The sequence below is a fragment of the Poecilia latipinna genome, unplaced genomic scaffold (genome assembly GCF_001443285.1).
Source record: "Poecilia latipinna isolate Pla-1442-1.1 unplaced genomic scaffold, P_latipinna-1.0 Scaffold428, whole genome shotgun sequence".
Taxonomy (NCBI): domain Eukaryota; kingdom Metazoa; phylum Chordata; class Actinopteri; order Cyprinodontiformes; family Poeciliidae; genus Poecilia; species Poecilia latipinna.
The window spans coordinates 267,180-290,063 of NW_015113044.1; the positions used below are offsets into that span (position 1 = coordinate 267,180).

At 37.8% G+C, this 22,884-nt stretch overlaps 1 protein-coding gene and 1 long non-coding RNA gene across 12 annotated transcripts in view; one reads left to right on the forward strand and one right to left on the reverse strand.

The window, feature by feature from the left end:
- The window catches only part of ulk4 (unc-51 like kinase 4), an 88,474-nt gene that overhangs the window by 25,348 nt on the left and 40,242 nt on the right, over positions 1–22,884 (reverse strand). For 9 of the 11 annotated variants that reach the window (XR_001425702.1, XR_001425700.1, XR_001425701.1 and 6 more), the window contains exons 25-33: positions 22,794–22,850; positions 22,172–22,223; positions 21,668–21,762; positions 17,476–17,527; positions 16,213–16,423; positions 15,522–15,614; positions 9,081–9,129; positions 6,063–6,162; positions 101–267 (exon numbers count right to left, since the gene is read on the reverse strand). Coding sequence is in view for 6 of the 11 variants with exons in the window: in XM_015038069.1 (XP_014893555.1) it covers positions 101–267; positions 6,063–6,162; positions 9,081–9,129; positions 15,522–15,614; positions 16,213–16,423; positions 17,476–17,527; positions 21,668–21,762; positions 22,172–22,223; positions 22,794–22,850 (876 nt within the window). In the remaining 5 variants the exon portion in view is untranslated. Of the gene's footprint in view, positions 1–100; positions 268–5,213; positions 5,331–6,062; positions 6,163–8,559; positions 8,755–9,080; positions 9,130–15,521; positions 15,615–16,212; positions 16,424–17,475; positions 17,528–21,667; positions 21,763–22,171; positions 22,224–22,793; positions 22,851–22,884 lie in introns of those variants that run through there. The other 2 variants (XR_001425704.1, XM_015038074.1) reach the window with 2 other exon arrangements.
- Positions 1,773–2,233, forward strand: LOC106950910 (uncharacterized). The gene is made up of 2 exons (XR_001425707.1): positions 1,773–1,854; positions 2,087–2,233. It is a non-coding gene; the product is annotated as an uncharacterized LOC106950910 (long non-coding RNA).

Consider the following 22,884-nt stretch of genomic DNA (forward strand, 5'->3'; position numbering starts at 1 on the left):
TCTCATATAAGGAAAAAAAAAATGCATATTTATATATTGTGTCCTTCATATAATTCTATAGTAAAGATCGGCAGGGTTTTGTTCATTTGAGTAGTCGTACCTGCAGTGCAGTTCGCACAACACCTGATGTTTGCTTTAGGACGTTGTGCAGCAGTTCCAGGAGAGCTTGCAGGACGACCAGGCTGATCTTCCTTCCAGCATGCTTTTCTCCATCAAGGTAAACCTGCGCAGCTTCCGAGAGAGTGCTCACCAACACCTCCACCAGCTCTGTGGAGCAGAAAATGCTTCCAAGTCAGGGCTGAATCTGACTTTCATATTTGTTGGACCAGGAAAACCTCTAAAGATTTCAAACTCACATAAAGTTACTACTCAGGTTAAGGCTACACAGTCAAAATGAATGACGTTTTGCTATTAAGATAGTCACATTTTTTTCTCTCTGCCAAACTTGGTCATGACTAGAATCACAATTTTTATTTAATGTGTGTATATGCTAGTGTGTCTAAAAAAACAAAAAAGTGCAATATTTGTTGCCAGTCATCTCAGAAAGTGAAACCCGTACAAAAAAAAAAAAAAAAAAAATCACATGTAAGAGTGATATAATCCAGGCCCTTTGTTCTAAATTTAATGGTGGGAGCTTACAGATCATGTCTCAGAAAATTAGAATACTGTGACAACAGTTCTTATTGAAAATTGAGTGGAAGGAAGAAGTGTGGTAATAGGGAGAACCGCAGGTTTAGTGAAACCCATTCCAGAAGAGCCGCCATAGACAGACAAATACCAGACATGGGCTACAGATGTCACATTCGGCATGTCAAGCCTCTCCTGAACCAGAGACAACATCAGAGGCATCTTACCTGAACTAATGAGAAAAGGTATCGGACTGTTTTGGGTGTTCTGGGACCTTCAAGTCAGCTGCCAGGCTTGATTGGTTTTTATACTTGGCCTTTACACTGTTTTGTAATGGTTATGAGTAAACAAAGTTCAAGGAATAAAAAGAAAAAGCGCTTTCAGTTGCAATATTCTCCTCAAGAGGATGAAGTCTGAATTTAATATTAGACATAAATTCAACCCAACAACTTTATGTTGCACTAAAGAAAAAGGTATCACCTTCTGGTAAAACAGTCCATTTATTGTTCAGACATGAACCACAACTAAAACAAACTTAATTAATGGGATTATTAAAATAATAACACAATCTACTTCTCTTTCTCCCTTTAAAATAGCTCAAGGCACAGAGACTGACCAATATATATAATATGATCCAGCTAACCTTAATTACTTTCACCACACACAGACTCACCATCCATTGCTCATTATATTTGACAGAACATACCTCCCCTTTTGAAGTAAGTTTAACAAGCTGTTATGAGCCTCCAGAGATGTTGCAGGCAACCACAACCGAGAACGCCTAAACAGAAATGTCTGCAAATACAAGCTGAAACACGAGTCACGGATCCCAATGAGTGCAGCTTTATAGTAAGTCCACACCTCTAGCTCTTCTTTTCTGTTTCTCCGGAAAAAGAAAACAAACAGATGCCCTTAAACCAATTAATATATTAAATCCATCTTCTCAATGATAAAAACTCATCCGGTTTTCTTTTTTTAGTTCAAGTAGATCTTTAGTTAAAAAGCAGATGATGCTCGATTTCGGTTAGTGTAACCAACATTGCAGGCTCTAGAAAGATCAGTCAGATGCACTGTTACTCTGCCAAATTGCCAAATTATTTTGCTGGACGGCACTGGGCTGTTCAAATCAAATAATTTAAAAAAAACTCTGCAGTTATGTTTGAAATATATCTAATAAAGTGGGGAAAAACTGCAAGTAAAGTTTTGAAACTAGAGCCCGAAAACAAGGTTGGTCAAATATTTTTCCTGTAGATTAAAAGAAAAATAAAGTACATAGAGAATCGCTCAAATAGTTGCTTTTGGGAGATTTGGGGGTTGCAATGGTGGAAGCTGCCAAGTTTAGGCATATGAGGGAGGGACAGCAACAAAGCAAAAAAAACAAATAGTCATAGAATTTCACTTAGATTTTATAACTACGGTTTTGTCTTTATCATATGTTAAGTTTTGTCATGTTTTTCAGAATGTTATGGATGTTCAAGCACCTAATCTGGAGGCAATCAGCTACAGATGAACTACAAAAACAATAAAAAGCAAAGTAATATGGAATATTTCAGTAGTGGCATGAACAGCACTTGAAATAAAATAGATATCTAATTTAAAACAATAACATAGTTTTGGTATTTCTGCTCAAGACTATTGCTAACAATAACAATAATATCGCTTCTGCCTAATAATGGTACTTAATATCATTAGGGTAATTATGACTTGAGTTCAGGCTAGCACAACAAACCCACGTCATGACAACGTCTGAATACACAGCAATTTAGAAGTGTCACAGCAGAAAACCTAGCTCGATCAATGTTTGTGCAATACAACATTTAGCATTTATCTCATTAAGACACTTGGTCATTTTAAAGGGTATTTAAAAACATATATATAAATAAATGATGATAACAGTAAGCAGTTACCTTGCAGTGATCTATTTTAGTATTTTGTCATCATCCAAGTTAAAAATAGACATTGTGCAAAAGCTTAGCAGAGTTATCTATTTATAAACTGTATTTAAAACAGTTCTGTTGGGAAACGACACACTGAAATGCTCAGAGCACCAGAGGAGCGAAGAGGAAAACTCATCCGACTCACGAATGGCCAATAAAAACCATTTTAGCTCATGGTAGTTGTAATTAAAGTAATAAAAACACATTGCATATAAATGAATGATTAAAACAAGTTTAACGCTTAATTATTAATTAACATCCTTTCGATATAAAATACATAAATTCCTAGTATTTTTAGTTAAAGCTTGGGAGTAAATGGGTAACTCCTGAGCTCAGTCCAGTCTGACTCAGATAAACAAACTTCCATGTCTGATTATTCTGACATTTAATGACTTTGGTAAACCTAATTCACCTAAAACAGAAAAAAGAAGAAGTTTAGTTTCACTGACTACCAAGAGAGAGAGAAAAAAAATTGTCATTGTGTCTTCAACTTGGAGAACAACCATACCATCGATTTCCACTATGAATAAATGTCAATTCAGTTCATCTCTGTAAGCCTTGCTATTAGGAAAACATTAATATGGAAGACAGATGTTGGTGTAGAAATTATGCTAAAGAGCAAAATGATCGATTTCACATATATGTGGGAGTTTGCTGGGACACCATTTGGGAAATGACCTGAAACAAATTTTGAATGACTTATTGATGCAAATCGCATCGACATTAAGCAGCGCATGCACTGAAGCAGTTTGCTAAGATGCCAAAAATAAAATAAAATAAAATAAAATGCAAGAAAGAAAGAAGAAGAAAAAAAATATATACCATCCATATAAGCAGAGAGGAATGGTTTGTGAAGTGTTTATTTTTCTATAATCAAAGATGAAGCTGTGTCATGTTTTGTCCAAATCTCAACCCTGGACCGAGCTCAAAGACATCTCGGCACATTAAGCACTTCTGAACTGTTGGACTGAATTTCTGATGTTCCCAATGTGTCCATTTCCTTATTAAATCCGTCCGTCTGCTTGTCAGTGTGCCTACAAAACAGGTTTCATATTCCCTCTCAGTGGATAAGCCCTAGGCTTCGTATCTTTATTTAATCAGATTACAGCCTAGACGGTTTCCGTCAATCTGCCGCGCGCGCCCAAATTAAAACCGAGCAATCTTTGAGCGTGCACATGAGAGCAAACTTTATTTTGAAATCACATTTCACTGTGGAATCAGGTTATCTCTCTCCTGCTGGTTCTCTTCATCGCTGTCGCTCGTTTTTAACCTCCCAATTTTCTCCTCTATAATCCCATCCCCTTCCCAAGTGTCTCTGACCCAAATGTAGGCCTGTTTATCCCATTCTTCCTCCCATCAACCTTTCTGCAACCATTTTTACTTCCCCTATTGGTGTTTTTGGCTCCCTTGTCATATTCCCTCCCTCCTGTTCTTTTTTGCCATCTTTTTTTTTCCTTTTTCCCTTTTTCTTGTTCCCTTCTTCTGTCCTATCTCTGTCTTCATTCCCCAGGGGGTATTATCTCAGTCAGAGGCAAATCTGCCCAATTATAAACCTCATCTCCTCTCTCTCTCTGTTACACACACACAGATGCTGGGTTCTTCTGAATCCTCTGCTCCACACACACACACACACACTCACACACACACACACACATCTTCTCTCAGCCTCACACGTACACGGAGGAATACACACAGACACGTTTGCACGAGCACACAAAAACCCACTACCTTGTTTTGCTCTTCTTCACTGTCTATTTCATTGTCTAACAACACATACACACACAGACTTGCAAACCACAGCTACCCTCCTCTCTCTCTCCCTCACTCTCTCTCTGTCACACCTTAAAAAGCCAATTATTCACGCTTCTTCCCTTTTTGCTTTCCTCTCCTCTCCCCTTTCCCCTGTTCTCTCCCATCACTACACCGATCTGCAGAGAGCGACTCCCAAAACAACGGAGAGAGGAGAAGAAGGGCCAAAAATAGGTGACGAGGGATGTGTAAAACTGAAAACAGACAAAACAGAAGACGATGAGATGATGGGAGGGAAAGGGGGGCAGTGGTGGTAGAGGGGGTGGGGGGGTGGGGGTAAAATAGGCGCTGATTAGTTTGGAAAAGTGCGGGACAGTCAAAAACAAAACAGAAAGGACATGAGAGGAATGAAGAAGCAGTAAAGAAGTGGAGATGGTGTTAATTGCCAGGCCAGTGTTAGTGCTGGGTTGACAGTTTCCTGTTGGTAGGGGGGCTGATTGGATGATAATGATGCTGACTAGTGAACTGCTGCACTGCTGACCCAATGGAAACAGAAGAAGAGATGCTGGCTATGAGCTCACCGAGGAAAAGATGGAGAGATGCACACTGAGTCAGTGAAAGGGACGTGGAGACAAATTAGCACGGGTTTCCAGGGAAGCATTAGAGAGTTGCATTTTATGGCCACTGAACAATACAGTTGTGTTCTGCAAACTTCTGTTCTTACTGTCGTTTCCCCTAGTTTGAATTCTTGTGTGCATCTATGCACGTTCAAGATTTGTGTATAAATATTTGTTAGTTTTTTGAATCTATAGTTAAACGTGTAATTGCAATTGTGCAAGAATGACCCAATGTTAAAGAAAGTACTAACCTGTATGTGAGAGTAAAAATGTTTTTTATTACCTTCAACACCACAGCTTCAGCGGACGACAAAACTGCCACATCTTTCTGATGTGAAACAATGACACCCAGATTTCTAAGCTTCCAACTTTAATGTGACGCCTTTCCAGTACAATTCAACTTAAAAATAAAGAAAGGTAAATTTTAGAACATAAAAATACACAATGACCTGGTTGCATGGGCTTAAACTAATACTTGTTGGATTAAAATATGAGCAGTTCTAAATACCAGGCAGTTGTGACCTGAAACCTTCGGGTGTTTGGGAAAAGGGAGTTTAGTTTTTCAGCAACACAGCGAGTCCAATCACACATCAACAGAAGAACGGCTTCACCAGAAGAAAATGCAGCTTTTGAGGTAATCAATTGAGTGTGAGCAGAAAATGATCTGAAACGGGTTGTGGATAAGAAAAGTCTTCAAGATTTTGAGAAGTTTTGCCAGGTGGAATTGGCAGATATAAGTCAAGATGCCGATCATTTCTTTTTGTCATCAAAAAAAAAATTAAAATGAAGATACTTTATCAGTGTTAGCTTGACATACACATTTAGACAACCAGGTTATTGTTACTGCTTTTATGATTATTATTATTTATTTTTTTTTTTTTCAAAAATGAATTTGTTTGATTTTCAGTTGAACTTTACAGGATATATGCGACATTGCAGGTGGACAATCTTTTTTAAATGGTCTCAATTTTTACGTCACAAAATGCTGATATTTTAAGAACGATTTGTCAACTTTAAGATTCGCCGTCCTCTCAGGTCTCATTCTCTAATTTGCTTCCTCCGCTGAGCGAACAAAACATTAAAATGGCACAAACAGAAGAGGAAATGGGTGCAGAGTGTGCACTCACTGTACCTTGCTGATGTTGCTGCTGGTGACTCTTCACTGTGTCTCCGCTGAGATTACACAGCAGGACGACTGCGCTCTGGACTGTTCCACTGGTGACACTGTTGGCCTTCACAAAAGTTGGACGCAAGGTCAGCTTTCACTTTTACTCATGTTATCAACCAAAAGTTCAAGTTTTACATCTCTACTTTTAGCCAGAAAATATCTAACAACAACTGTGAAGAAGTAAGAAATGGAAAAAAGGAAGGATATGGACTTTAAACTTTATTTATGCCTTCTCGGTATAGGCACAGTTTATGAAAACACAGAAAAAGAAAAAAAAAACCTTCTGCAGGGTGATAGTGATTCATTTCACATTTGATTTGACACCAAATCAAACGCACTATAATCTGACAACGGTTTTGCCACTGTCGACCAAAAATCTTACATCTCCACTTTAATTTTTTTTTTTTTTTTCTGCCATGAGCCTAACATAACCTAACGCTCCTTTAAAATTGATTAACAAATTTACCTCAATGGGCTGGGGTGATCGGCAATGACTTTTTTAGACACAGGTTTGAGTTTTAACTTCTCGACAGTCTGAAGCATCGGTGAAGCTCGGCTTTAATTCAAGTGCTGCCTTATGCAGACACAGCTGTCAGCGCCATCCCAGAAAATAGTCCCATCCTAATGATCTTTTTTGTTCTCATCACAGACTGTGTGCTCGTGCACTCAGGCAGATTTGCTGTGACACTTCTATTGATAGAAGCATGGGAAATGAAAAGCAGCCGTGTTCTCTCTGGGAAGAATACCAGATGTCACATTTTGCACAAACTGATCCTTGGCGGGCAAAACTAGAACTAAAAGGTTCAATTATGTATTTCTTCTAGAAGTACTGGAGAATAGTAATATGAGATAATTGTTTATTTTAAGAAGAAACAATGTTTCGAACTGCAGCTTTTGCCTTCCTCATACTGCCATCTCCTGAATGCCTCCTTCTCCTTTACTTCTACCCTTGCTCCTTCCAGCTAACACTTTCACCTGCTAATAGGATCTGCAGTCCTTACTTTTACAGCTTTTTCCCATTTCTCCTTCTTCCTCCTGCCCCCGTTTCAGCATTTGATCCTTTTAAAGATATGCCAGCTCTGCCTCCAGGGTCTGCGTACATCAGTGTGATCTGTGTACGGGCTGCTAAGTCAGGCTGGTACTCATCAGGTGAAGTTGCCTGAGGCTGAAGACAACGGCATCCGTTCACACCTTGGACAAACTGCCTTTCCGTGACGATGCTAAACCTATTTGATTTTTTTTTATGAACTATGAAGGTCACAAAAATACTTTATAGTGAATACAAAAAAAACCCTAAACTGAACAATAACAGTGAGCAAAAAGCAGAGGTTATTTTAATTTGGATCCTCCTAGAAGGCCCTCTAGAAACTCATGTGAAAACAATGTAACTAACAAGAGTCTATTGTAAGCAAATGAATCTAAGCAAAGGCTCAGCGAGCTAACGGTTAACAAGTCCGTTTTAGGCGCCATCCTGAGGTCCTTTTACGTTTGAAGCAGAACTACTTCATCATGTAGACAAATACAATTAAGAGAGCTTCTCTGTGAGAAGTGTGATCAGGAGTGACAGGTGTGCTCCGTCTTGATCAGAGGATTTCAGGCAACATAAATCAATCCATAGGTGAGCAACACAGACAGCTCTAATGGACCCAGACATGAGTGGTTCAGACAGCAGTAAACAATCAGGAGACGAGTTAATCAGGCTGTTGGATAAGAGTGTTTAAAAATTCTGCATCAGCTAGTCACGGTTGTGAAAGCAGCCATGTCGAACGCTCATTATTTAGGATGGGTGTGGATGTGTGAGTGTGTGCGAGGAGGAGGTGGGGGGGACTGTTTCTTGCAGCACAAGTATTTTGCTTAGCTGTAAACAGATTGCCCTATGTTGGGTGGGTGCATTAGAATGTGTGTTAGCAAAAAAGGGTCAGGGGAAATAAATTGTTTACTGGCAACGCTACTATGCTCCAGTGATAACAGGCAAATGGTGTGTGTTTGTGCATGAGGTCTTGTGTTGGGTGTGAAGAGTGGAGTTCATATTCCAAGTCTATTAAGCGTCCCTCCTCCCTCGTGCTGACCTGCCAGTCAATTACACAAGCCCTCTAATAGGTCAACGCCACTCCAACTCATTTGCATAGCGGCTGGATGGAGCGAGCGAGAGAAAGTGCAGAGCAAGACTGAGAGAGGAATAAAAAAAAAAAGAAGAGAGAGAGATGCACTGATAAGGCTTTCCGGTTTTCCACTGAAGTCTGATTCGACAGGTTCGATTTTAACTAATTCAGATTTTTCTTTTAGGCACTATGACACATTAAAGAGGAAAAAATGCCCTGCAGGTTTTTTTTGATAAAGCTAGTAGTTGTGGATCCAAGAGAAAATGAATAAATTAAGAGGATAATCCCCAAATGTGTGTCAAGGCACATGTCCCAAACCTTTATCAGATTTTTTTTATTAAACTCAAAAAAGTCCTTCGAAGTGCATGCTGTTGGTTGAGCTGTTTATAGGCTGAAAATGGCGGGAGCTCCTAGTTTAGATGCATTTAACGAGTTAAGTCTGAAGACGAGGAAACTGGAAGCGCTTCTGGGTTCTTGCTACAGCCTCACATATAGTTGGTGCTGTTTACGATATCCTAGCTACTCGAGTTCATACAAGAGGAATCTTGTTTTCACTGAAAAAGGACAAAGTTACAAACATAATCAAAGTAAGAATGGGTGAAAAAATATTAAAATTACATTAATTTTACATAGAAATTAAAATACTGGCCAATGTGTTGGTCATGCTGCTTGCTTTAAACAAACAACACGTTTACGTAGGTTTTGACCTACCAATCACTGATCAGAGATTTAAAAAAGGGGAAAACTGACTAATTCAAATCCCTAGTTGACTGATTGGGGCATCTCTGTTTAATATAACACACAAGTTTGTTTTATCTGTTGCTTTCTCAGCTGATTTTACGAATAGTTGATTGACAAACATTATTAAACTGTTTCTTACCATAATGAGCTGAAGGACAACTGAGAGGATCCTGCCCTGTTTGATCAACCTGAAAAAGAGAGATAATACCAATACTGAAAGAGCTGTAGACAAACCAAGGTCAAAATTCATTTTATGGATTTTCTACACTACTCACACATGCATGATCTGCACACAAACACAGACTTGCAGACACATAAATGTGGATTGGACTGTTTAATCTTCATTAAGGGCAGAATTAACTCCACCGACGCCTGTCTGACACCAGTGAAACTGAAAAGAGGAGACCTCTCCTCAGTTTCTTAAAGAGCAGAGGTGGCAAGAATAAATGAAATAAGGAAAGGTGCGACAGAGGGATGGAAAGACATGGAACGAGAGTGGAAGAGAAGACGGGGACAATTATATTCTTCAAGGAGAAAGAAGTGCGGGATTATAAAAGAGCAGATTTCAACAGAGAAGACAAAGGGATGATGGGAAAAAAAAGAAAAGAAGGGTTTAAAAGGGGAAAAAGAAAGAAAGTGAATCAACCCCCTTTGAAAGACAAGAGGAATATAGATGAAACGGAAAAAAGGGCAGGAAAGAGATGGCTTTACAATCTCTTCTGTAATTTATCAAGGTTCTTTGATTTACATCTAATTACCATCTGGACAAAGCATCTAAAGTGGTTTAAATAGATGTCTTATTTACATATATGTGCATTTTAAAGCATTAAAGCATTCATGTCGTAATGGGAACAAAGTTAAATCGAAATAGACGGGTGTTAATGCGTTGCCCAGTCATTTATCATCAGTCTAATTATGATCCATCGCTTGTCGAGCAAACAGTCAGACAACCTTTAGGAGCTTCCATTCAAACAAGCTAACTTAATAAAGTGTGCAAACACACCGACACTGGTGAAGATGTTCCAGCTTACAAACGCAAGATTTAAGCCTGATGCATCTGAAAACAACAAACATTTCAAAAGTCTCATCTCAAATTGTTCTTTTTTAAATTAATTACTCATGATATATATATATTTTTATTTTTTATTTATTTATTTACTTTTTACATTCATTTAGCTGTTCTTCCACCTGCCGAACGCTGCTGCAGTCCTATGACCTATTTTTTTATCTTACTTTTTTAGGATCAATAAAATTTTCATGTTTACTGAGAGCGTATTCTCCACACCATTACCCCAAATTCTCAGCCATGTGCAAAACAAACTGAGCTTTATTGAATCAAGCACTTGTTTTTACTGTTATGGCCTAAATTTTTAACTTCAGGGTGTTTCAATACTAGAAACTCGAGGGGAAAGAGTTAGCTCATACTCTGGTTCGTATCTGCTGACTTCTGAATGTGCTGATGTTTTACACAGCATGGAGAAAGTTTAAGAGATGCTGGATTTAGCATCGCTGATGGAAACATTTACTCTCCAACTGCTCCTTTTCTCACTTGTTGAAAACTAAAATTTTCATCCTTTATTGTGATGAAATTCATTGCCTACATCTGTGACTCTAATGTAGATAAGTCGAGCTTATAACAGATGATTAAGCATCTGTAATTGCTGTTGTTTAAGTTCATTCTTTTCAGATGTTTTCCTCAAAGCTGAGCGCTGAGTTAGTTTGTGTGTGTTAGCCTCTGCGCGCGTGTGTGTGTGATTGTGTTTGCTTGTACATGTGATGGATGATCCCCCATTATGGAGCTGACAGTCTGAAAGATGAGAGGACAGACCAGGCCAGCACAACATGATAAACTGGGCCACCTTTAAACTACCAGCCATACATCAATTGACAAAGTGCACAACACCGAACGAACCAGAGCACAACACATGACCTACAACGGAGCAAAAACTGATTAATCAATCCTCATTATGTAAGCCATAAATTAAATTTATCAAATGGTTTTTACAGTGATTTGTATTGTAATGAAGAGAAATACAGGGAAATTAACAATATTTCAAAAATGTTTTTTATGCATTTACTCACGTGGGAGAAAAAATGATCGCCTCTTGGCCAATTCGTACCCCCATTTCGTCCCAACCTACTTTCAACAAACCATGTGATTACATATTTACCAAAACAACTGTGTAATTTAGTAACTTGCGTAAATCTTACGCACAGCTGAGGATAACTGTATACCATTTTCTGTAGCGTTACAACGTAATTCTATTTATTTGTGCTGTGTTTTCCATTATTGATCATGTGACTCTAAAACAACCCAGATTATGACCCCTGATCTAACCATAATAACTGAAACTTAAGTCCTATTTATTACATTTGGGTAAACAGAAAATTAGGCCCAATTTGTACAGAACAACTTATGGGAGACAGAAAGCAAGTAGGCTGACAGTGAAACAACGTAAAGTGCAAAGGTAATGGCGAAATGACCTCCACCCAGGAAAAATACTTTCTATTGCTGTATGTACAGCAGCAAAATTGAGTTTATTGAACAAACTAACAAGGGTAAGATTACACAAATAGCTTGAAATAACGAACATTTTCCTTCTCCAAACTAAATACACAATACTTCTTTTAATGATACATTATAATTGTGTTGTTACAGTCTGCGATAAACGTATTGCGTAGGCACACACCATCTTCTTGCAGCATTCTTGAGGAATCATAACCCACTCCTCATGACCAAAAGGCCCACACATCATTTATATCCTTGGGTTTTCAGGTTGCAAACACATTTTTTTTTTAATCCCAGCAGAAATTTTCAGTAAAATTCAAAACACGTGATTGGGACGGCTTCAATACGGCTGTATCTCTCAGCTCTTTTGATGGAGTAGATCCTCCTCTTTGTGTGCAGGTACAAAGTTATGTTTCCGCTTTCCTAATTTTCTTTTTCCTATTTTTTTCAGCTCAGTCAAAGTTGGATATAGTATGAACTTTTCTGTAGAAACTGAAGCCTCCTTGGCTACTACCACCAGGTTTTTCTCAAGGTCTTCTTAGGCTGAGGGGTTCTGTCAACTTGCCTCCTCAGGAATCTGGTGGCAGGTCGTCTTTCTGCCAGGTCCAGGTGCTGTGATCCATGTCAATCTAGCTTTAATCAAGTCATCTATGCGTCCAACTGAATCTTTCACAACAATTAAAGGCTTTGCTATCTTTTTTTTGTATCATTTGTTTGTTTGTCAAAGGCAGTTATCTCTGGGACAATAGTCTGGATTTAGCCATATTTCTTACATGTGATATTAATAGCCCCGGTACTAAAGGATTTCTATGAAAGGCTCACTAATCATGGCTCTGTTCGGGTGTACCTGAAAACACACCTCATTTGCATATGCATGTTTTTTTAGCGGGGTGGAATAATTTTGAGATTGCGGCATTCTGATCAAAAGCACCATTTGGTGTTTGATTTATATAAAATCCTTGTAAAAATTTTTTTCTTTATTTAAACTTTTCTTGTGTACTATTTGCACAAACAAGTTAAAATTTTGCATTGGGGATTGGAGTCATTTTTATAGCAATTGTGTGTGCATAACATATCTATACGCAGTCCCATAAGAAAATGTGTTATTTGGAAAGCTAGCTACAACACATAAACACACATTTCCCACAGAAGCAGACATTTAAGAACATTAAACATTGATGGGAAAACACAGTTGCAACCCCACAGGAAGAGGTCTTTGGCTAAAGGTCATAGTAAATGTAGTTGTTTGAAGGTGTCTGGACTGTGATAATGAAGAGAGAGACAGCAGGCTCCCTTCCCAACGTTAATGTCCCCAATTTACCATCTAATTACCACTCGGCTGGCTTCATAGCCACACTTATCTAACCAAGACCCAGGCAATTTAATTTCTGATTGTAAAACCGAAGCGATGGAGGGAAAGTTGTGGAGTGAGGGCAAAGGGAAAGAGCGAAATGTGGAACGATGTTAATAAATTAGAGATGGAGAGAGAAAGAGAGCGATGGAGATTGGAAAAAAAAAAGTTAAATGTTGTTAATAATGTCAAACAGAGGGAATGAAAAAAACTCAACGAGAAAAACAGATGTAAAGAGGAGAGTGGGCTGACACCAATTTGAAAAGTTCACGTCACTCTACTTGTGTCAAGGAAAGAAGGAGACGAGGAGAGGTGGATGAAGAGAAGGATGAAGACAAGAGTGGGGAAAATTACAGATAAGAGAAGTGGGGACGTATTTAGTTATGCAGATGAACTTTTAACTCTAACAACTGGTGGTCGGGAATGTATGGAGAGCAGGTTAATAGAGATTATTGCCTTATTTCCGCAGCAGATAAAACAAGCAGAAAAAGCAATTGGAATAAAAAAAAAACAAAACACAAAAGGTAACGTAATGGTTTAAATTAAAAGTTGCAATATTTGAAAGATTAATGAGTGAATCTTCAAGTCAGGATAGGACACAGAACTTGGGCATAAATGTTGTCTTGCTCAAATCCACATTAAGAGAAAATAAGAAACCACCTTTGACCTCAACATTGCTAACAGCTACATAAAGTCTTTGATAACAACACAGATAGATTTCAGTGTTGTGATGCATTTATCTTTCTGTTTCAACCTTTCATTTACCCGGCTAATCCAGCACATGATCACTTCTTTCTCAGCGTGCATCTCTAATAACTACACAATGACGAGATTGATGTCCATGGAATAAAGATCCACTCACATTAAACTCACCACCAAATCATGGGTGAGCATGAATCATTATGTACTTTGTTAAAGTTTATTACATCAAAGGGTGACCATTTATTGTTATAAATTTCTTATAAGAATTTGGATTTATCTTCACAACTATAAATTCTGAGTACTGATGTTTGAAAACCTCATGATCTAATCGTATTGTCATGATTGCATTTACTTCTTTTTCCACTGTTGGTTCCTTGAGAGCATCAACACATCTATCAATAAATGTTTAAATACGATCAAAAGTGCAGTTGATGTGTGACGCTTAGTGATAAAAAGTGGAGTTCTTTGTGTAAAAAAACAAACAAGTAAGAAAAAAAAAAACAGGGAGGATATTGTGAAGAAGTACGCATCCATCATCAATTGATGTGGAGGAAAAGGACCGATGCACACACAGGAGGCAGGCAGGATCATTTGTAAGGTGTTATACTAAAGTTAAACCAAAGTGGAAAACAACAGTAAGAAAAACTGCCTAGAGAGAATAACTGAGAAAAACAAAGTATGCTATTTTAAATTGTGAATATTATACAACATAAAGAAAACAATCAAAAAATAAGAACCCAGACAGATAACTCAGATTACAGGTTTAGAAACAAAACAGAGACCATAACCTCATTACAAAGAGTGATTATGTGTCATAAAGAGCAAAGTCGGGAAATGCTTCACCATGTAAAGCAGATTTATCCTCCACATGAACTAAAACAACAGGAAGCCAAATTAGCTTGTGAAATTAACCCAACAAACAAGAGCCAAAAATATGACGTAAGTATTGTAATAGTTTAAGTAGAACCAAAACTCCTTGTGTTTGCTCAATAGATCTCCAGGAATGCTTTCTTAACTCTATGATGGCCATTTTCACTCACTGGAAGCTAAGTAAAGCTCAGTCAGCCAAAAACCACAGTGCAACCATGTTAATGTAACCATGAACACATTAAACACAAGCACATACACACACATACACATGCAGACTCACACACCCTGGTAAGGCATCTCATGGTTAGACAAGGAATCAGCAGATTTTCTCTGCAAGAGCAACACATCATTATCTCTTGTTATTTTGGTGCCAGATGACTTCCTTCACAAGAGTTGTTTTTAAATTCCTGGATAGTGAATCCCTTCTACATTATGCAGAGATAATTTTGTCCTAGTGTTGTATATTTAAAGAGGATGCATTACATTTTTAAGCAAATCTCTTCAGGAGTAGCTAGTTCGCAGAGATTTCTCAGCACAACGTGTCAATTCAGCACGCACTTAAGCTTATGTAGCACCTAATGCCTGTCACTACAGTGATTACTAATGCAGGGAAGTCTGGCTTTTAAGAAAGGTAAAACAGGTCCACTTGAATGCAGATCACCAGAAGTGCTTCAGCTGGAAAGTTGTTCTTACTATTAGCTGTGAATCTGCACACCCGAATAATCATTCGGGTGTGTTTTGTATCCAGCAAAGAGCAGATAAATCACTGCTCGTAATACAAGTGAGTGTGTGTGTGTGTGTGTGTGTGTGTGTGTGTGTGTGTGTGTGTGTGTGTTTGTGCATTTATGCCTGTGTGCGCCTGGATAGTGATTCCCAGAGCTGAACTAGGAATCACTGGCCTTGGAATTAAAACGTTACACACTGTGGTGTTTGTATCGGTACCTGCAAGGACTGCAAAGCATTTAAATCAGAACAAGTGTATGCAACGTGAATTAAAAGGTGTCTCCACTACACGTAACATTTCTGTTACTTCAGCATAATTAGTGATAAAGGTTTTCTGTAGGTCTCTTTCATTACACAACCCTTCATAGGTCAATTCATTGCATTTTGATGCGTATTTCTTTAGATATTTGAGTGAATAAATGTACCTGCAGATCTGAGTGCTGTGTTCAGTCATTGATACCAGCAACTTGAGTGCGAAGAGCGGGATAGGTTCTGCCGCACAAAGAAGAACTTCGAACCTGGGCAGAAACAAGTTTAGTATTTAGTGTATGATGCTTCGCCAGAGGAAGGTGAGGTGACTAAAGCTAAAAGGGAGTTAATGCAAAAAGGAAGGGCAGAAAAAATTCAGTAGCTTCAACCTTTTAAAACTGGGCTGTGAGAGGTAACAAAGGGAGTAAACTGGTAGATCAACTCATACAGTTGTGTAAAATCATAGCATAATGTTCCCTTTTAGGGATTTGGTTGACCTTGATATCTGATATAAGTATCAATTGTTAATATCAGCTCAATTTGATTTACTGGACTGATACCAATGTGTTAAAAATGACTAATGCAGGCCAAAAATGTTAGTGCCGGTATATCGCGTATCACTGCCTTTTCTTTTTCTAGCCAAAATAGCAACTTCATGAGACCAACAGGTTCTTAAAAAATGTTTTTAAGAGATATAAAGACAATAAAAGTATTAAACAACTTTTTTTTCACAAAATATATTGCTATTCAGGGCCAGAAAATTCTCTGTTTCTTAAATAAACAAACAAACAAACAAACAAACAAACGAAAAAACACAATTAAAAATACAGCAAGTCTGTCAGGAAAGGATTTGGGAGACTAAGCAACCTTGAAAGTAGAGATTTGGTGAAGACAGATAAGACTTGGCTGCAGGATCTTCCATCTCCACTTCTTTCAGCTGCTCCTCCTTCTGTATCTCTCCTGTCTCTCTTTTCCTCTACTTTGTCCTCATTTTCATCAGCATTTTCGTCGTCTCTTTGGACGAGCATAACCAGGCTGAGTTCAGACAGCACCTTCAAAACAAACACCGACCACTCCACTGTAACGGGGAGAAAGAGAAACCGAATATAAATCAGTGTGTACAGTTTGGCATTCATGCGTCTGTAATAAATAGGAGACTTTAGACCAGCATGTGCTGCTGGTGTTATTTGGCTGAAATGCAGCGTGTCATGTTTTATGTGCATCACTTTCTGATTTTTGATTGCCAAGACGCAACATTTTATTTACCTAAAATCCCCTCATCTACTGAGAAACCATTGGATCAGCTGATAGACAGCTTGCAGCGAAGGTGTAAAGGTGCAGCTGTATGTTTCGATCACTAGCATTGCTCGCCATGTCAGTTTCTTTAAAGGAAAAACTACTACTAACAAAATGGTGTTACAGTGCAGACATAAGCTAAAACAGCACAACTAATATAGCTAAAGAAGTAGCCTCATTACATCATTACAATATAAAAAAAGAAATGATAAAAATGTATAAAGAGAATGAAAAAAAAAATCCATGCTAACAAAAACAGCCAAGGGCTCAAGGTTACAAAACATTTTAGACTAAAATGGAATGACAAGTAACAAGGAAACAAGATGTTAATGGCAAAATCCCTCCCCCCCCCCTTTACCCTAACAACCAGCTCTGCTGTGTGGGCCTTTGGGCACCCACAGCGACTACACATTAATGACTCACAGAGGGTCTAAAACAAAAACAATGTTTTAAATTACTGTTAAGAGTGATTTACACAAGCTACTGATTCTCCACCTTTAAAAAATTCAAGGTTATCTGTTCTGGTTTATATTCTTGCTTCTCGTTAGCATCTGATTTCCAACTATGCACCCTGACTCATAACATAAGCCCCCCCCCCATCTTTCTCCATCGATACATTACAAACACTTTCTTTTGTTTTATAACGGATATATTTCAAGTGACAGGGAATGGAAAAAAAGAGAGTCTGTTTCTCCTATTAAAATGATCCTATCCCTGAAAACTTGCTATTCAGCTTTTTCAGTTCCTTCCCACTCCCAGCACTCTGATACTAGCCTCTCTTTCTATTGCTATTCTGTCTAATTCGCTTTATTAAAAGTGACACACCACTCATACCATTTCTGCTGAAAGCCAGAGTTGTCAGAGGAGGTAGGACAGCATCCACAACCTTCAGGAACAGAAGAAGACAGAATGTGGCAGAATCATTTACAGTCTGGCGAAATGCAAGTCCAGCCGGAGATCATATGAGAACGTGAAACAAATCACATCAAGCAGTAACAGAAGGAAGATAGTATCAAGCAGTATGTAAAAGGAAAATTGAACTGTCCTATATACAGCATTAAAGGGATAGTTCATGATTTTCTGCAGTAAGGTTCTGTTAAAAGGTAAAAAGCAGTTAAAATCATATGTGCAGAAGAAGATGACTCTCATGTGGTCTTCATTTAGAATAAAGCCAGATTATTTGGTCTGGAGGCAGAAGCTAATAGCGAGAAAGTAAAAAAGGTCAAGATTAAAGCAAATATCTATAAGTTCAACCTCAGAAACATCATAGCTGTTGTTGGGAACATCATTTTATGAACCTATGCAGTCATGTCTACATAGGATGGTTATTTAAAAAGAAACCATTGGCTTCCAGGAAGTGGTGTACCGTCACTGATGGTACACCACAACTGTATGAAACACGTAGTGAGAGTTTCAGATCAGAGAAACTGTTGAACAAAATAATAAAGCGTCTTTTCATTTTAAGCTGTTACAGTATTTTTTACTTTTATATCAGACAGCAGGGTGTGCTGTGGTGGCGCAATGGTTAAGCACAACCCACATTTGGAGGCCTTAGTCCTCAACGCAGCTGTCGCAGGTTCAATTCCCGGCCTTGGCGACCTTTGATGCATGTCTTCCCCCTTCTCTCATTGCCCACTTTCCTGTCAATTAACTATCAAATAAAGGCCACTAGAGCCAAAAAAAATAAAAATCAGACAGCTACATTACGAGTTTGTTTTTTTTATTAGTATGTTTTTTTAAAAAAAGGTAGAACATTGGTGATGATGTAAAAAATTATCTGCTCCTTTATTAATAATTATCCTTTATTACCTGAATTGACAGCGATGATGGTTTAAATGTCCACAGGTTAGCATTCACAGAAGAAATGCTTTGGTATTGGCCCCAATCTAACAATCTAAAAAGCCATTAGTTCCATCTTTTGAGGATTTTTACCCAGAGAATCTATGACAAATAAAATATGAACCGCTTCTAACCTTTTTACAGAACCTCTCTTCAAAAATCCTGAACTATTCCTTTATTAACTGTTTATCAGCTAAGTCTTTTGCATCCTTGTTGTCTTATGTGGGAGAGGGGGAGAAAGGAAATATACCCTCTAAAGTAAGCCAGTTAATAGACTGGCTGCATGTTTAGATTTTGTTGAAAAGGAAACTCTGTGTTGCATTAATTCTGGAGGCATCAACCAAGCAGACCACTGTCACAGAGGGTCAAATTACTATGGAAATTCACTGCTGAGTGATTCTTTTCATTTATTTATTTATTTTAGGATCAAACAGACGCATGTTCCAGAACTGTCAAACCCTTATTTAGGCAAGAACTGTATACCACAAATTTGCATGATTACTAATATTACCATAGAAACAAGACTAGCACAGACACAGTGTGTGAGGTCATTACATTAAAAGCACAAGAAGGAAAACTACAAAGGAAGTTGCCCACTACCTAATGGCCTGCAAATTAATAGCAGAGCCATCAAAAGGCTAGGTGGAGCGCGTGTGCACATGAATGTGTGTATTTGTTTGTGATTGTGGTTTTGACCCTTTTACCTTGTTAGCATGCCGTCTACTGTCCAGTGGTGCACAAAAATCCCCCCGAAAATCAATAGTATCTTGTTTCATTAGAAGATAGATGCTGCACTGCATATAATACATTAATTACTATTATTTATGGAACCCCTGTCGGTACGATAAAACTTTTTGGACTGTGCTCAATTATAACAGGGACTGAAATGAGTTCTTCCACTGTTTTTTCCCGTACACTTTTTATGACTGATCTACTTCTGCATTCTTGTGTAAGTTCAACCATTCAACTTTTACCATATTTTGCTCATTCAGGACACTACGGCTTTGTCTTTTGGTACTGACATCTTCTACGGTAGAGGAAATATTCAACTTTTTGTGATCGTCTTAGGCCCCATTGAAATTAATGGACCATCCCATAATTTCTGAGAAATTTTGCTAAAACTTTGGCTCCCTTTCACATCTAACTACTTTTGTTTATTTAAGCTTTTTCATACATTTTACAGATTTCGTAATATCCCTCTTCTAGTTTTTTGATTGCATTTTAATTTAGACTGGGTTCCCAATCTAAATCTAAACCCAAAAATCCTTCCAACCATAATTCCAACCTTCCTTCCAACATTTAAATTAATTTCCAACATTCATTTCATTTCCCTTTGATGTCAATAAAGTAATTTTGAATTTGAATTGAATTTGAATCCTAATTCCAACCCTCATTAAAACGCTCCTTCAAACCCCATTTACAACCCAATTGTCAACCTTCCTTCCAATGCTATAATGCTATCACTGGTATTTTAGCTAGCTTTACCTTTATAGCTAATTTTAGCTTTTAAGAGGGTGGTTTTCTCACACTGCCTGGAGTATGTGGCTGCATGTCAACATGCTAGTGCTTGCCTAGTTGCTTTCAAAAGGACTTTAGCTAAGCTTAGTGTTTTAGCTAATTTTTGCCTTTACAGGTGTTTTTCAGATTGATCGGAATATGTTACAATAAGTTGCTAGCCTAGATGCTATCCTTGGTATTTTAGGTAGCTTTACGTTTTTAGCTAATTTTAGCTTTTACGTGAGTTTTTTTCACACCGCATGAATTTTACTGTAGGTCAATTTGCGAGGGGTAACCTACATGCTATCATTGATATTTCCAATGATAGCATGCCAGCTTTATTGGCTAGCTTTAGCTTTATACCTCATTCTACCTTATAAACTGCTGCGGCCTTTACAGTTTAGCTTTGAAAGCAGTATTTTGCACCAATTTCTAATAGTCTTTGTGTTGGACTTTGTATTGACTAAAAGTTTTCACTCCTCTTTTACTGTTTTTTTAATATGTTTTGCAGGTTTTATCCTTTATTCCATTGTCCAGGTCTTCTCAATTCTCAATTCAAATACAATAGATACGATTTATGGATCTGATTGTCTGGAACGTGTTTTCCTGTTTTCTTGGTTTACTGACACACATTTTTCAGTCTTGTTTATGTGCTTTAATGACAATAGAATTAATGTAAAAAAGTTTTATTAAGGAAGGTTTTGAAACAGACCAAACTAACAGAAAACTTTTCTTGTTACACAACTACAGTTGAGAAATTAGAGATCTCCCAGGTAGGAGTCCATGTCCTTGTCCAGAAACAATAAAAGCTAATCTGAGCTGGCTTGGGGGTAATTAAAGTGTCTTCCTGTGTTATTGACAATCAGTAGCTGCAAGTCTCCTCTTTGCTCCATTGTCTGTTCCTCATCTCTTTCTTTTCTCCCTTTTCATCCTGTCTGCTTCCTGCAGTGCTCCATTCCCATACGTCAATAGTCATTAAATACAATCTCATTGTTCCATCCCCTGCACATCCACACATGCACGCTTGCACAGAACTCTCACAAATCTGACGGGGTTCGCTTGGTTCAATATTTGATTAATTTCTTGGCCATTGCTCACACGTTGACCCGCTGTTCTCTGATATCCGCCGACCGGTTAGAAAGAGTGAAGGGCACATAGACTATAATACCAGGAGTTACAATATGAAATTGACAAAGTAGGCTGATTACGTAACATAATTTAATACAGGTATTTAGCGGCCACTTTCATCTAAACTGACTTACAACGTGATGAGCAGCAACTAACACTTATAAAAGAAAGAAACTATGGTAAGCCATATGTTTTAGCTCTGAATCTATTTAAAGTGCAGCTGGCATAAAGTAAAGTGTGAAACAGAGTTAAGTTTGTTTTGTGGTCTAAGAAGAGAGAAGTGTACTCAGAATCCACTTATGCTTTGTGTATCTTTAGTACATAAAGCTATTTATAAAGCTATACCCTCACACAGTGGTTCCTAAATAAAGGTTCAGGACCCCACTGGGCATCACAAATCAATAACTATAGGGTCTCGAAATATAAATATATGTATAACATAAATATAAGCCTGTTAAACAGCCAGACAAACACACAGATATGTAGACAGACACACTACCTCAAACATTCAATCAGGGCGACATCAGAAAACATATAGGAAACTACACATGCATATACTCACAGCACAATGATACTGAGTGACTAGAGTATGGTGCTGACTCAGGACCTCCACAATGGACAGAGATGTTCTAATCAGCTCTTCGCATATTGCAACACCTAATGAGGAATGAAATTTATCAGCAGCACAGAATCAGGATTGAGGGATTAAACTCCCTAATTGCTTAAGATGGTTGAACGCTGATGCAGTTTATATGCATACTTGGAATTCACAATTCACACATTTCTTTTTAGGACTGTGTCTGTTTTCCTAACCACACATGAGTATTATTATTGTTTCTTATTTAAAATGTCTAGTTAAAGTATACACAGTTTAGTCATAACATTCAGAGTCAATGTAGCTTTAAAAATCAAAAACTGTGTAAGACCCAATGATGGGTATTAAAGTAAAGAAATATATTTACTAAACACCAATGCTAAGTGACTTCATATCGATATATTATGATTACAGAAAAAGCTGCAGATTCTCATTTGGCATCTAGGTAATAATCAATGGAAAAGAACTGACCCACACCACTGGACAGATTAGTTTCATTGGACTCCACAGAAATAACGTAGTTCTGAAAGAAAAAAACAGTAAGAGCACAGAAATCTTATGTTATACTTGCAATGCTGCAGTGGGGTTTGTTTGTGTATGGAGTAAGAGGTTGGATTTTACCCCAGGTTACTAATTCCACTGTGATGCTACGGTTCAGACATTAAATATTTAGTGTGAAATAAAATAGAAAACAGTAACAACATGCGGAGGACTCTGATTTAGTTTACAGTAAACCTTGAAATATTTTGACGGAAAAATATCAAGAAATCAGAAAGTCAGAATGACTGTAATATTCTGCAAATGTAAGTTGTTGTTTTTTTTCCAAGACTAAATGTCATATGAGTTGGTCGCTTTGTCAATTGTAGTCTAAATTGCCTACATAATGTGCAGAACTACAAAAACCTCTAGTGTTAAGAGATTTTTTTTTTCTTTAACCAGTCTATCAGTAAGTATAAAGATCACTCTAAATGACGGAAATGACTCAAATCCAATACAAATTGTAATTAGTTTCAACATCTCTTTTGGTTTTTGTCTTTAGTTTATAATAAAACCTAAATGGACAGTTAGTAAAGGTGACTTATAAAGCACTTACAAGCAGCAATCCAATTTGAACCAGAAACTCCTGGGTTACAATTCGAGCTCTGAAGACCTGGAGAGAGACGAACAGACCAGCAAGTACAAAA